Raw genomic sequence first — 13,695 nt, 5'->3', positions numbered from 1 at the left:
AAGACAGATCAGGCTTTGAAAAGAACCTTTATATTTACCTATTAAAAGTTTTTGTTTACATTGAAAATAGTAGTTTGACAAAAATCTCAATCTCAACTCAGAGTGAATTTAGCTTTTCAACCATCTTAGTTTGGTTGTCATGGAGACAAATCTGCTGACATTCAAACTCATCAACTGTTCCCAATTCATCCACTGCACTTTTTTAGCTGTTCTCATACATGTTGACCTATAGTTTAAGTTCATTCTTGACCCTGGAACTAGTAGTTTGACAAATCAATCCCAACTCATGGTCCACTTACTAGCTTTATCCTGTTTAAACCATATCACAAGGTCTTCATCCACTGAAGCAGCTAGCCTGGAAAAGAAACCCTAAAAGTGCAATGGATGAAATCATAACTGCCACTGGGCTAGGGTGTAGAAGGGTTCATCCCCATGTCAAGTGAGCAAAACCCTTCTTCTGATGAAGACTGTGTGACACAGTTGAAAGGTCTGGAAAAGCAAGTAAGTGGACTGTTTTGTCAATTTTCTTCTGAACCATGATGAAGTTTTGTACCACAGGACATACACCTCATTAAAGCCCCAAACTACAACAAAGACACTATATATTACCATATAAAACATCTGCACAAGGTGAAGCAAAGCAATCTTAAACTATGTGACACACTAACACACAATACACACTACGAGACAAAATAAAAATCAAGATTAAAGGAATTCACTTCTTCTTTTTTTCTTTACAAGAACTCAAAACAATTCTGTCTGTTCTTCCTGCTCAGCCCCCCCTTGCTCTTCCAATGATAGCAAGAATATAGAGGAAGATGTTGATGATGTCTGTGTACAGGGTAAGAGCAGCAAAGACATATTCTTCTGGACTCAGGGCCAGTTCCTTGTTGCCAAGCAGCAGCTGCGTGTCAACCGCCAAGAACTGCAACACAGAAGAAATTCACAGTGGGTCAATTATATAGAAATCCAATCAATATCTGATTTCTAAATCTTGTCAGGTCATCTCAGCTTAAAGGGATGGTTTACCCAAATTACAAAAAGGTGAGTTTGGTTTTATTTGTCCAGGTTTTAAAATATGAGCCTGCAATATTTCTGCCTACACCAGAATACAGTGGTACTCATAGCAATTAAAGAATATGCTTGAAAACCTCAACAGCAGAAACCAGAAACACTATCTTGTTATTCAGTTTAATACAGACCTCACATCAACAGTTTTCATAGAGTTATTTCTTTGGTAGAAAAGAGCTGAAATGTAAACTGCTGAAAACAAGTTCTGCGGATTTTCCACATTAATCAAACCTGGTTTCAAAAGGCACCTTGCAGCTGAATGTTTTAAATAGAATTTTCAATGCTGTGGAGTTGTGTTATGGTCAAACTGGCAACTCAGTTTCCAAAATCTCTGAAAGTGTGATTTTAATGACATCCATTGTAAATATTGTTTTGCAGAAGATGATTTAGGTGTGTTTGTGACAACATTAATTAAAGAGCATATTTAGAGTTTTATTATGCATTATATAAAATCAGATCTCCTTCTTTTGTCTTTGGAATTTTTACTTTCTTTCAGCGGACATGTCTCCCCTTGATTTTTTAACTTAGGTCTTTTGTTTTATTAGCCTGTTAAGCATTTTTGTATGAAATGCTGAAACACACTCCACAGGGTATCTTCAAATGGATTTCAGAGTTAGACTTTTTAGTTTGAAAGTTTGATCTGAATTGACATTCGGTTACTAAAAATGCCACAAAGCAGTGCCAAGAGGTATCATTCAAGAGTTTCAGTCAAAAATCAAACCACTGATCAATCACAATGATCCCTTCAAGTTCTATCAAGTCACACCAGAGGTGATGGGCCTGATTTGAAACCTCAACACCCCCCCCCCACATATTTCAATGCATGGGTGTCAGAATTACACTTAACAAGGTCAATAACCGCTGCTTTCATTATCATCATATATAGTAAATCAGGGAGAAAAAAATTTGTCCAAGGACTTACACAGGTGAAAAGCAAAGCTCCCAGTCCAGCATACACAATGTGTAGAATCCTGTCACGGATGAAAATGCAGAGGATGCCGAAGAAGATCAGGACTATTAAACAGACGAAAAGCACGCCGTGGCAGGAAGTGAAGTCGTACTTGGTCTGTAGGAAGAATCCAATAGTGATGTTGAGGTTACCTCCATATCAGAGTGTGGAGTCAATGTACATGACAGACATACATACATACATACATACATACATACATACATACATACAAGAGGCAGGGATTGACAGATACAAACCTGCAAAGAGAAGATGACCACTGTGAAGCACACAACTGCTGTGATGCCCACTGCCATGATCACTGAGTCAGTCTCATGGAAGCTGGCAATCATTCCCACCATGTAGGACATACTGAGAGTCAGGATGGACTGAAAACAAGACACAGGAAATACATCAGCACTGTAGCACAAGTTTGAGTAGGTTATGATTTCAAGGAATGAAAAAGAAAAGGCTAATCATTTTCTTGTTACAACAGTGATTTCAATTTTATTTTAAAACAATGTAAAAGAAAATATGAACTTTGTATATTTTCTCCCTAAACAACAACAGTCCAGATCAGATAGCATGGTACTTCCTGAGCTGGAACTCCTCCCCTCTCTCTTTGCCATTTTGAAAAAAACAAAGTCTGTGCAGGCTTACCAATGCAACCAGGTTCCAAGGATGTCTTCGGCGTACGCTTCCACAGCAGCTGATCACACACACTGACACAAAGAACACAGCGTAGGACACCAAGTAGGTCCAGGCATTCACCAGGACAAAACTCTTGACTTCTTCCACAAAGGTGAAAACAGCCACAAAGGCGAACGTCACCAACAGTTGAGCCGTTAACACCAAGAATACCTGGAAGGAAGAGTGGAGTGTTAGGCAGCAGACACTGATGATATTTCTAACAAAGAATTATCATAATAATCATATCTCAAGATGCATCAATGTATGTGATTAACTCCACCAAGAAGTTTAAGTATAAAGTTGTGTTTGGGCACCTTGTTCAACTTGCTCAACTGGCAGAGTGCATACCACATGAGCTTAGTCCTAACTGCAGCACCCATGGTCAGACCCGCAGCTTTCCTGTCTCCTGTCTCTCTCTCAATGTGCTATCACAATAAAGGCAAAAATGCCCTAAAAAATAACTTCAAAAAGTATTAAGTTGTTTTTTTCCCCCATTGTTTGTTTATTCATCAGCAGGATATGTCAAAAAACTTGATTTAATGAAAATTGATTTAGATTGCCTTTATTTTGATGCAAATTGTTTTTTTTACATTTAAGGATATGGGATTTCATTATTGTGTATCATAACATGTATTTTGCAGCCTTGGCAGGAAATAACTAAGTAACTCTGAGTAAGCAAATGGACCAAATCAACTGTCATATTCTATATGATTTTCCATTTTCTTCAACCAATCTGTTTCATTACCTTTCGAATAAAGGCTCTCCTTATGGTCTTGTTATCTAGTCCAAAATCAAAGGTTTGATTCTCATGGAAGGCTGGTGGATCATCCTGGTTAGGGTAGACATCATCTGAAATAGCAACAACCAGAAACATTAAACTGATTCAATTATGCTACGAATCTATTACCACATAAATACAAATGCCAAAATGTTAAAAATACTAACTACTGAAGTTGTCATTAGGACCCTGGACTGGTGGAGAATATGGTGAAGAAGACGGATTGACGCCATAGCCGCCTTGGGGGTTCGTGGCGATCCCAAAAGCTCCAGGTACACCCGGTGCAAAAGCAGTTGGTGGAGGGAAAGGGAGACCACCGGGAGCAGGGCCCATGAACATGTTTGGGCCTTGCATGTTCATGTCATATGCGGGAGGATATGCTGCAGGATATGCTGCCATCCCGTGGGGGTAAGGCGGAGGGGGTCCCCCTTGCACGGGAGTATATTCAGTCTTCTCGGTGCTCATCTCTGGTTTGGATCGGGAGCAGAGACCGAGTGAAGCGTTGGATTATTTGGATAGTGCTGAAAAAAATAAAATGAAAAGGACGAGTCATGTGAAAGGTTTAAATAAACAGCCCTTATTAAGATGAAGACGGCTACCACAAATACAGAGACTCGATGTGACGTCAAAGTGGTCACATGACGATGGTGCTTTCCGGTAGATATCAAAATTGATAAGAATTGTCAGATTCACGCGTTGTATATACTGTCCAATCGATAATAAAACCGCAACCTACATCAGGCTTAAATGAATGTTTAGGCTCCGGGTTTCATACCAATCAACACCATTTACATTTTAGTTAGCATTATGTTCAAACGCTCGTGAATAGATTCATGGAAAAGAGAAGTCCGTCGATATCGGTTTCGTCTTAGCTTTACTAGAATCTAACCTTAATCCTAACTCAAACCAGTCGCGTTTAAATATGCTTGACCTCACTCCGTCTTTACTCTAAACCTGAACACATATCTCTGTCGGCTCTCCCATGAAAAGTCAACTGATGAGCTTCCGTCAAATTTCCCAGAGGTTCCCCGGAACTCGCGAGTGATTAGCTACTAAAATTTAGGCCACAAATTCCACTTTCAGCCAAGAAACGGCAATTTAGCCCCACAAAAAAAATCTACATTCAACTGGCTGTTTGTTTTTAATCAACACAGATGACTAATAATTAGGGGTTACGAGGCATTTTTGAAAAGAAAACAAAAACAAAAAAAATGTTACAACGCAAGCTGCCCGTGTTCGTTCACCAAACAATAACGTTAGCCAGCTGCAAATGCAACAAAAGACAAACAACGTTAGGATAGCTAAAGTCTTTAAAGACTACTCACAATTCTCACGATCAAAGTCTGGACCCCAGGTGGCTTCCTCTAAAATGATCTGTGGGTTTTGTTTTTTTTGGATGTTCTCTTCCACTTTGATATATATTTTTTTTTGTTGTCCGACGGGAAACTGCCAGGAAACTACCGCCCCCTCCGGTCCCCGGGCTGCGGTGGAATGTGATGCCGCGTTCACGTCACACGGAATGGATGGTAGACGTGGGAACCACTTGAGAGCATTCACTTCATCTGACAACTGCTTAGCGTTTGAGTGATTACAGATTTTGTCGTGCGAGACAAAATAGTACTGTACATTCATAATATAACACTGTATCCACTAAATTTGGATGATTCAAAGTGCTTGATTCCTGGCACTGTTATGTTATAAAGCGTCAATTTGGACATACTGGAATTTTCATCATGTCCAACTTTCCCAGTCATATTTATGACTTCACTGATGATGTGAAAACATTTTGGGGGGCGGAACTCTTGTCAGTGGTGAATGCTCAACTACAGTCGAGAGTAATTTCCGCAAAATACTTTGCGAAAGAAAGCCCACATCCGCCAGCATAAACAAAGGGATCAGCAAGGTACTTTAGTATCTTGGCAACAAAGTACTTGTCAGGAAGAAGTGACCATCATGAACCAGCAGGTGTCAGGAGTCCACAGCTTTGGGGAAGTAAAAAAGCTGGGGGCAACCAGGGGGAGTCACAAGACAGCATTTGTTTCATTGGACCAAACCGTCTTGGAATACAAGACCATGCAACTGCCTCTCTGCTCCTACCCAAAGTCACATCAAAAGTTTCGTCACAGTTATATAGAGAGTTAAGTGGTGGGGACTGTTGTGAAGGATTGAAAACAGGTGAACAAAACAGGGACAGGACTGCAGGGACCAGAGGTCCCTGAGATGAGTGCACATGTCAGCTGTTTGATTCTGCTTAGCCACAGGAGAGCCAAGATGTTGCTGTATCAAATTCAATTTTAGCATTTGAGATGTAAATTTATCAGGATTTATATAGCAAGAATGTCTTACATTTTTGGTTATTAGAAGTTTTTCATATTTCATTACACAAAACAAGGGAATCTGGCAAATGGCTTCTTTGAACTAATGGTGGTGCTTAGTAGGATGAGGGACTTTATACTTTTTTGGAGCCATGCAGGCTGAATTCAGGTTACACAAACATCTACGCTGATTAATGATGTAAACAATGGCAAGCACCGAACTCTCCAAGTTTAGATCAATTTGCGAAATGTGAAATTCATTGTTACTTAGTGACCAGGCCTCCTGAGATGCAGGACGCATATCCTTGCCAGCTGAGTTGGTATCTTTCTTTTGAAATATATATCACAGAAACATGAGACTCTTTCTTGCTGACAGTGGTCAGATTATATGACTGAGGTGATTAAATATATATGTATATGAGCTGTGCTTCGCATTGTAGTGGCACTAATAACACAATAACAGCACCTAACAGAGCAGTAGACGCAGTTTATGCTTCATGGCAGTTGTTTAAGACGTATACATGCATCATTTTACCATCACCTGCTACCGTTTTATATTCTTTATCCACAACTGTGACCACGTTACATGAATTCATCAAACAAACAAAAGGCTGTGAGCAAAACAAACATTACATAAAAGACAGAAGAATAAAAAAAAAGTTGAAGGTAAATTTCCTTTTATTTCGCAAATTAAATTGTTGCATTATTTTGAGTCATGCATTACAAAATGCAAGGTGAAATGGGTGATGACCTTGCATTAGAAAACATTTAACGTCAAAGACATCAAATGTAAAAAATTCAAAAAGTTAACAGTTGTCACACTGTCCTTTACCAAACTGGTCAAGTATAAAAAGCGACATTAAAGAATTAAGGATATATTTTAGACAACATTAAATCTACAGAAAAAGCATTGGAGTTATTGCTACCTTTCCACTCATATATTGTTCTTTATACATAGTATAGCCATTGTTAAGCCAAGTTTAAACATTCTTAAACAACATATGCTCTTGATCATGAGAAATGCAGCAGCACATGTGGACATGTTCCGTAGTAGGCTTCATACTAATAATACATGAACACAAATAAAGGGTTTTTTACTGTAAGGCTCCATAATAAATACATAAATAGCATAATTTAAAAGGCACATTATGAAACATTTTCTTCAAAATGAAAGATTCACATTCAACAATGTTTCTTCCCTTCTGCTGAGTTTACTTGAGGTGCAATTTAAAAGGGAAGAAAAGTGAGTGCTTTTACCAGCTTCAGCTGTCACTTCAGCATTTTGACTTATGTGCTACCAAGAAAATACATTTTAAAATGAACTAGCTGAGGATGTCTAATCTATCTCACTCCAAACAGTTATTAAAAAAAGAGAACAATCCTAACAAAACTTCTCTATCAGTGTCTGCATAGCTTTGTCAAACAAAATACTGGTCCAAAACTATAATATACTGAAAACTGCATGATGATGTAACACGCTGTTCTCATATCTGTATGCAAGTGTTTTGGTTTGTTTTCAAAGAAGTGGGGAAGAAACCTGATCATAAGACATAAATGTAAATGGGAATTTTATACAAATTCCACTGAAATATATATATATATATATATATATATACATACATACATACACACACAAAATTCAGCAATTCAGCAATCCAGTGAGTCTACTTCAATTAACATTAAATATATCTACTACTGAATAAATATTAAATATTCAAATATATTCAATAGTGACAAAATACTGATCTCGCTTGAATAAAATATAGAGCAATCCCTCAGTTGTCTCCACATTTTGGTGATTTTCTTCAGGCTCTTTGGTAGAAGGACTGCTAAGATAAAACCTGGGAGTGACAACCATCATTCAGCTTCTACTGTTTTCCCCCTCCTAACTTTGCCCTCTTCATGAGAAGAGGGGACCTCCCCTGCTTTCCTCATTTATAGTAGTTTTTATAATTTTACTGCATGCGATCTGTCTGGAGCTGCTGAGGTTGGTACTGGCTGAAGGCTGCAGCGGCGGCGGCAGCTCCTGGGGTGGCAGCAGTGGCGAGCGGCTGCTGGACAGCGTATCCATACCCTGCTGTAGTCATGTAGCTTGTCGGTGCTGGTGAGGCCGCGTACGGATACTGCTCATAGGCAGCTGCGGCAGCGGCAGCAGTTGCAGCAGCCGCAGAGTACTGAGCGTACGTTGCTCCGGTATAGTCAAGGTACGGGGAAGTGGCAGCAGCAGCTGTTGCCGTAGCAGCAGAAGGTTGTACATGAGGGATCACCACACTGGGTTGGACAAAGGCCTGAGGGTAGACGTAGTGAGCAGGGATCCTGTAGGACACAAAGACACACAGGGTCAAAGCAGAGCAACAGCCAGTCATCTGTCCAACGCTGAAACTAAATTCTGGAAAACTGAAAAGCAGGCGCCACAAATACGTCAAATCCAGTCCTCAGAACACAGCAAATCCATTCATTAACAACTGAAAAAAAACCTACCTAGAAATGAAAAGTTAAGGAAGCAGCAAAACCACAAAGAAACACAAGCGCAGCTTTTAATTTCAAAAAGCGCCTGAATCTGAAAGACAGTAAGGCATTAAAAGAAGACACAGCCCAGCTCTGCACCCAGTGTTTCACTGAAAACTGTATTTGACAAAATGCGAGCTTATCGCACAACACCACAACATATCAAGATAAGAAGTGGACATTATTCTGTCCACATACTGCCACACCAACACCACACATACAGGCATGCTCACACATGTTAATAGGTCCTTAAACACAAACAAATATGGAAAAAATAGTCTTTCTGTGTCTTTAAAACGGAGCAGCAAATGAATGCAATAAATTGCAATGCAGTCAATGTAGCTGCCGAGTTAACCATACGGTATCTCAACAAGTGGGTGCTTGGTTGTATTAGCTTGTGCAGAGGCCTTGTCGTGTCTCTTTGTTTGAAAGCTAATCCAGTTAGCTATTTTAAAGAAAGAAAGTGGAGTAAGAGCTGCAGATTTCCATTGGAAGAGCAATATTCTGTATATAGACCAGGTTATAAAAGGGATAAATACAAGCCTAGGTATTTGGTCCCACTTTAAACTTGTGTTAAATTCACCCTCATTAAATATATTGAGGAGCAGGTGTGAAACTGTTATATCTGTCCATAGAAAAGTGCCCCCTCCCCCTTCTTACAGACATACACCCCCACACAAACATACACGCGCAAACTTGACTGACAAGGGAGGCTGGAAGCATGCTATTTTTGCTCCCCTTGTCATCTCCAAAGGACAAGCTGATCTTCTCCTTCAGTGACACATGGCGCTGGACTCGTCATCTGTAATGGCTGCGTACACCGCTCTACTGCCTCAGTGGCTTTCCTGAATTTACTTATTTATCATCGGACCGGAGGCGTCCTAGCTGATCAAGAGGTGGTGCTCTTGTTACAAAGTGGGATACATTGCTGTAAAAAGCAGCTAACCGCTTTGTACTGCTGCTGCATAATGATCACAAAAAAAAGTTAGTTTGCCTATAAATCTAAGCACATGTATAATTTTCAATTTGATAAGATAGGAACAAACATGTTATCCATTCTTTGGGATTTGACATTGTTTTAATATCAAGAGTTCAAGTGTTAAAAGGGCACAGCTGATTTAAGCCATGTTTACTGAAAGAGACGGGATGGACATTTTGTGGTCCTGCACGTCGAGAGCTAAATAAAGGTGCTTTGTAAATCACCAGGACACATGGGTAATCCCCAGCACATAACCAAAAGGCTTCATGGGCACATGGCTCTGCCCACCTGTTGTCCACAGCTGAGCGGCCCTGTCTGTGCCATACATTATTAACAGCGCTGCTGAGTGACTCCCATTTTCCATCTGAATTTGAGAGGCCATGGAGATCACTGTAGCCAACAGCTGCTGCCTAAGAGACCGGCTAAGATCTCTGTCTCCGACCTACAGTGCACTGAACGTTTGTCTATGTATAAAAAGAAAGACAAGACTTTTTTGTTGGTTTATCACAAAGCTAAATAATGAATCCATAATTGCATATGTAGTTAGTTAACATCTAAAAACTGTTTTATACAGAGTATGACCCAGCTTTAATTTGGAGCCATTTTACCATCATAAAAACATTGGGGGGAATTGAACATATTCTTCTTCGCTTTTCTGGGGTGGAAACACTATGTGTCTCACTCCCCCTGCACATTTAGAGGATAGAGGATATTTTTGGTTTATCAGGAAAAAAGTACGAGCGTAGCTGTAGACGTAAGCTACAAGTGAAAACAATGGGTTAATAAAAAAATAAAAAGAAAAAAAAAAGGGAAAAGAAAACACAGCATCATGGGTAAGGAAACAGAAAAAGAACTCCCACATGCAAGCCAGTGTTTGTTTTGTTGCAGGGGATCGATTTTGAAAATGAACAGTGTGAGTGATCATCAGCCCCCTTTTGACAACAAAACACGATCAACTTAATGTTAACTAAAAAACTGGGGGGGGGGGGGACACAGGCTAAAGCACAAATCAATCATTAAAAAAGGGAAAAGAATCAACACCCCATTGCAGAGTTACAACTCCCTGTCAAAAACTCACAAAGTCTGCACAAAAACCTCCTGCACCCCCCACCTCCCCCACTGCAAGTAGAAATAAGCACACAGTTAAGCTGAACACCACATCATACTGAAAACAAGGCACACACCAATCTATGTACTATGGAAAACTGAAAAAAAAAAAAAAAAAAAAAAAAAAAAAAAGGAAGAAAAAAAACATAAGACTTCCATGCATCTAGTCACCATTTCAGTTCGTTTGTGTATGTCAGAGTATACAGGTAACACTTTAGTGCTCTGCCCAATGCAGACTCAGCTATTCCTCAAATCATCATGTCCCTTCATCAGCTATTTTAACCGTTACCGACCCTGTCAGATCAGAGAGAGATAGACAACATGAAGTCAAGTCCTGTAGTGGCTGGGGACAAACGTTCACTTCCTTCACAGTCAACGCCAAGCAGAGGAGCACACATCAACACTCACATGTCCTCAATCAGGATTAAATAGGTGGAGGCAATGATAAAATACATGTTTACAACAATAAAAACAGATTATAGAAGATCATAAAAGACAATAGCAGATTTTTTTTTTTTTCTCCATTTCATACAGAAGATTTTGTGAAAGACGTGGAAGCTGTGCAGCTTAACATACCCATAAGGTCTTTGGATGAATGCTGGATGGATCTGAGGCACGCCAAATGCAAAACCTGGAATTAAAACAAATTATTACCATTAAGCTTTTGTTTAAAATCTTAAAGTTTCTTTTTTTATGCACTGGAGATAATGTTCAAAAGAGTGGTCTGATCCTGTGCAAGACTGCGTGTCCCTTCCAAGACAACAGAAAAGCTGAAACCGAGTCAGTGAGTTTACAGGAAGCTCTCATGCTTCAAACATCAAAATAATGATTTAATTCTAAGTTGTATCTTATATTTGTATCTACCTCTAGCAGGATACTTTTATTAACTCCACGTAGCAGTGGTGGCCCCTGCGTGCGACTGTGTAAAGGGCTGCCATCTTGGGATGCCACATTGAGTATTTAACCTCTGGCTGTGTGAAATGAGCCCCTCACCTGGCTGTATGACCCTAGGCTTGGCCCCCAGGTAGGCCAGGTTCACATTGGCTTTCCTTCCATCTATAATGGGGTTGGGATCCTTACAGGCTCGATCAGCGGAGGCCCGGTCTGCCATGGTCACCTATAAGAAAGTCAATTCAACACATGGAGATATTTTATATATAGTTGTATAGTTTGGTCACAGTGATCAACAGGCATCCAAAAATAACTTCACTTCATAATGTGTGGTCACATGTCTCATCCAGTACCAGTGCTGTTCAGTTCTGCCACAGTAACACTTGCAAATGGCCTGTTTCTAACCTGGCAGAGCAGTCAACAGTACAATCGACTCTTTCAGCCTCGATGGGCGCCGATAGTTGTTCAATTGACCTGATCACCGACTGTGCACGTGTGCAAGCTACTTGAAACTCGAGTCATATCAACAGGTTGTTACTTACGAATCCATAACCTCTGGATTTGCCCGTCTGCCGATCAGTGATGACCACAGCCTCCTCGATGTCTCCAAACACTTCGAAATATTTCCTTAGACTTGAGTCCGTTGTGTGATAAGGAAGACCTCCCACAAAGATCTTGGTGAAGGTGGTGTCTTTCTGTGCCGAGTGCATCATGTATGTATATGTGTGTGGGTGTGTGTGTGTGTATCTGTATATAAGTGATTTCCTGGAAGTTTTAAGGTCAAATAAAGTAAGGAAAAGCGTTCAGATGTGCAGGGAGAGAGTCTGCAGCGCGGACAGGCAGCCCCCTCGGTGGTGTGACTGTGGATCTGAAGAAGGAGGAGGCGGAGGAGGAGGCGGAGGAGGACACCTGTTAGTTTGTCGCGGGAGGTTTCCCAGTTGTCAGTGTGACACAGATACTTAACTCCACCCAGATCCAGACCACTGTGTTCAGGAGACCTACTGTTGCACAGCTGCTAAAACAGTGGCAAGGACACACACGGCTGCACAAGACAAGCAGAGGGAAAACCAATTTTCTCATTTTCACATTCCTCGTTTTCACAGTAAAGTGAGAGGGGGGGGTCGAGGCACGTTTGAGAAGGATTTTTAGATTCACCAGGGACAACATGGATTGGGTGTAAGATCATTAAAGCTACAGACAGTGGGAGCTAGAGCAATCCACACGAGGTTGCTTAATCACTTCCTGGGTTCTAACCAGGATTTTGCAAACTGCAAACATTTCCTTTTTTCCATCCATTCATGAATTTTTCATATTTTATTCATTTATTGAAAACTGTTTGTGTAAAGTGTATTCCTAAACACATGGGTCTAAGGGCTGTTTGAAACACTGCCAGGAAAACATTTCAGGTGGAAAATACTTAAGTCTTTGGTCTGAAAGTGTTTTTCTAAATAAAAAAACGACCCATTAAAAAGTTATTTTTTTACGACCCCAGCTGCCAATGTATAAATCAACACATTTAACATTTACAGCATTATTTCTGTCCACATGTAATGTCTACTATTGGTTGTGTCCATCCACTGCTAACACATGAATATTTTTATAATATGGTGCAAGATTTGAAAAAAAAAATACTTCAGTTGACCCCACGTGGACATGATAATTGGTGAGATGAACTCAAATGTGATATCGGCCTAATTATGAGAAAACGTATATTTGGCAGCGTTTGCAAAACTACACCGATTTGCACTGCTAATAGTGGGTGAAGACTTGAAAACATAAGACACCTTCAATTGAGTGGCTCATTCCATGCATGGGACAGTCCACTGTGCCTGCATCATTTGTGGGTGACAACAACATGTTTACATGGTTGTTGTTTACATCTCTATATCAGCCACAGACAGGATAAGTTCAAGGGGACCATTGCTCCGCATTAAGTAACCAGAAAATAGAGCAAACATGACTGTAGTAAAGGAAACAATGTTTGCATGTTCTTTGTAAAATTTACTGCATCTTAACATAATTTAAAGTATGTATTTTAAAGTATTTTTGGCTAAATATACAAAAAAAGTTGTTTTCCAAGAATGTATTCACACAAAATCATATTTCAAATAACCGCAACATCCTCTGCAAATCTATTCCCCGTGTGTGACCACTTTACATATGGTAATAAGGGCCATATGTAAAGGGCCATTAGGAAATAAGATATTTTTTTGTTTTAGGGAACTGGAGCATAGTGTGGATTGCTGTGTCATACTGTGCATATTAAAAAGACATCTTGGATACACTTGGGAACTCAAAACAACTGACAACCGCAAGACTGTGCCGAATTTGAAGGGAAAGGTAAGACTTGAGTAGATCTTTGTCGGCGAGACGAGATTCACAGGTGAATAAATTATGGGACATTTTTTGC

The 13,695-nt window shown here is 40.0% G+C and overlaps 2 protein-coding genes across 2 annotated transcripts; both read right to left on the bottom strand.

Annotated features, from left to right (window-relative positions):
• Positions 1-8: 8 nt before the first annotated feature.
• Positions 9-4,976, bottom strand: grinab (glutamate receptor, ionotropic, N-methyl D-aspartate-associated protein 1b (glutamate binding)). Its single transcript, XM_056381572.1, has 7 exons — positions 4,811-4,976; positions 3,653-4,006; positions 3,453-3,556; positions 2,678-2,878; positions 2,278-2,406; positions 1,994-2,137; positions 9-925 (listed from the first exon to the last, which is right to left on the bottom strand). Exons 2-7 carry the CDS (start codon positions 3,948-3,950, stop codon positions 773-775), a joined length of 1,029 nt encoding a protein of 342 aa, XP_056237547.1. The 5' UTR covers positions 3,951-4,006; positions 4,811-4,976; the 3' UTR covers positions 9-772.
• Positions 4,977-6,460: 1,484 nt separating this feature from the next.
• Positions 6,461-12,181, bottom strand: rbm24b (RNA binding motif protein 24b). The gene is made up of 4 exons (XM_056381854.1): positions 11,828-12,181; positions 11,388-11,511; positions 10,971-11,025; positions 6,461-8,116 (listed from the first exon to the last, which is right to left on the bottom strand). The coding sequence occupies exons 1-4, from the start codon at positions 11,996-11,998 to the stop codon at positions 7,756-7,758; spliced, it is 711 nt and encodes a 236-aa protein (XP_056237829.1). The 5' UTR covers positions 11,999-12,181; the 3' UTR covers positions 6,461-7,755.
• Between the last annotated feature and the right edge of the window lie 1,514 nt (positions 12,182-13,695).

The sequence above is a fragment of the Seriola aureovittata genome, chromosome 7, assembly GCF_021018895.1.
Source record: "Seriola aureovittata isolate HTS-2021-v1 ecotype China chromosome 7, ASM2101889v1, whole genome shotgun sequence".
In the NCBI taxonomy this organism is placed as follows: domain Eukaryota; kingdom Metazoa; phylum Chordata; class Actinopteri; order Carangiformes; family Carangidae; genus Seriola; species Seriola aureovittata.
Note: the sequence above shows the minus strand (reverse complement) of the source record. Positions and strands in the feature narration are given on the sequence as shown.

Bases quoted from the DNA above. Each gene is read 5' to 3' on its own strand.
- grinab (XM_056381572.1), bottom strand. From the start codon at position 3,950: ATGAGCACCGAGAAGACTGAATATACTCCCGTGCAAGGGGGACCCCCT. The intron at 2,138-2,277 runs GTTTGTATCTGT...TTCTTCCTACAG, and splicing joins TGGTCATCTTCTCTTTGCAG to ACCAAGTACGACTTCACTTC. The intron at 926-1,993 runs GTAAGTCCTTGG...TCTGTGTTGCAG, and splicing joins GAGCTTTGCTTTTCACCTGT to TTCTTGGCGGTTGACACGCA.
- rbm24b (XM_056381854.1), bottom strand. From the start codon at position 11,998: ATGATGCACTCGGCACAGAAAGACACCACCTTCACCAAGATCTTTGTG. The intron at 11,512-11,827 runs GTAAGTAACAAC...ACTTTCTTATAG, and splicing joins AATCCAGAGGTTATGGATTC to GTGACCATGGCAGACCGGGC. The intron at 8,117-10,970 runs GTATGTTAAGCT...TGTGTCCTACAG, and splicing joins TTCATCCAAAGACCTTATGG to GATCCCTGCTCACTACGTCT.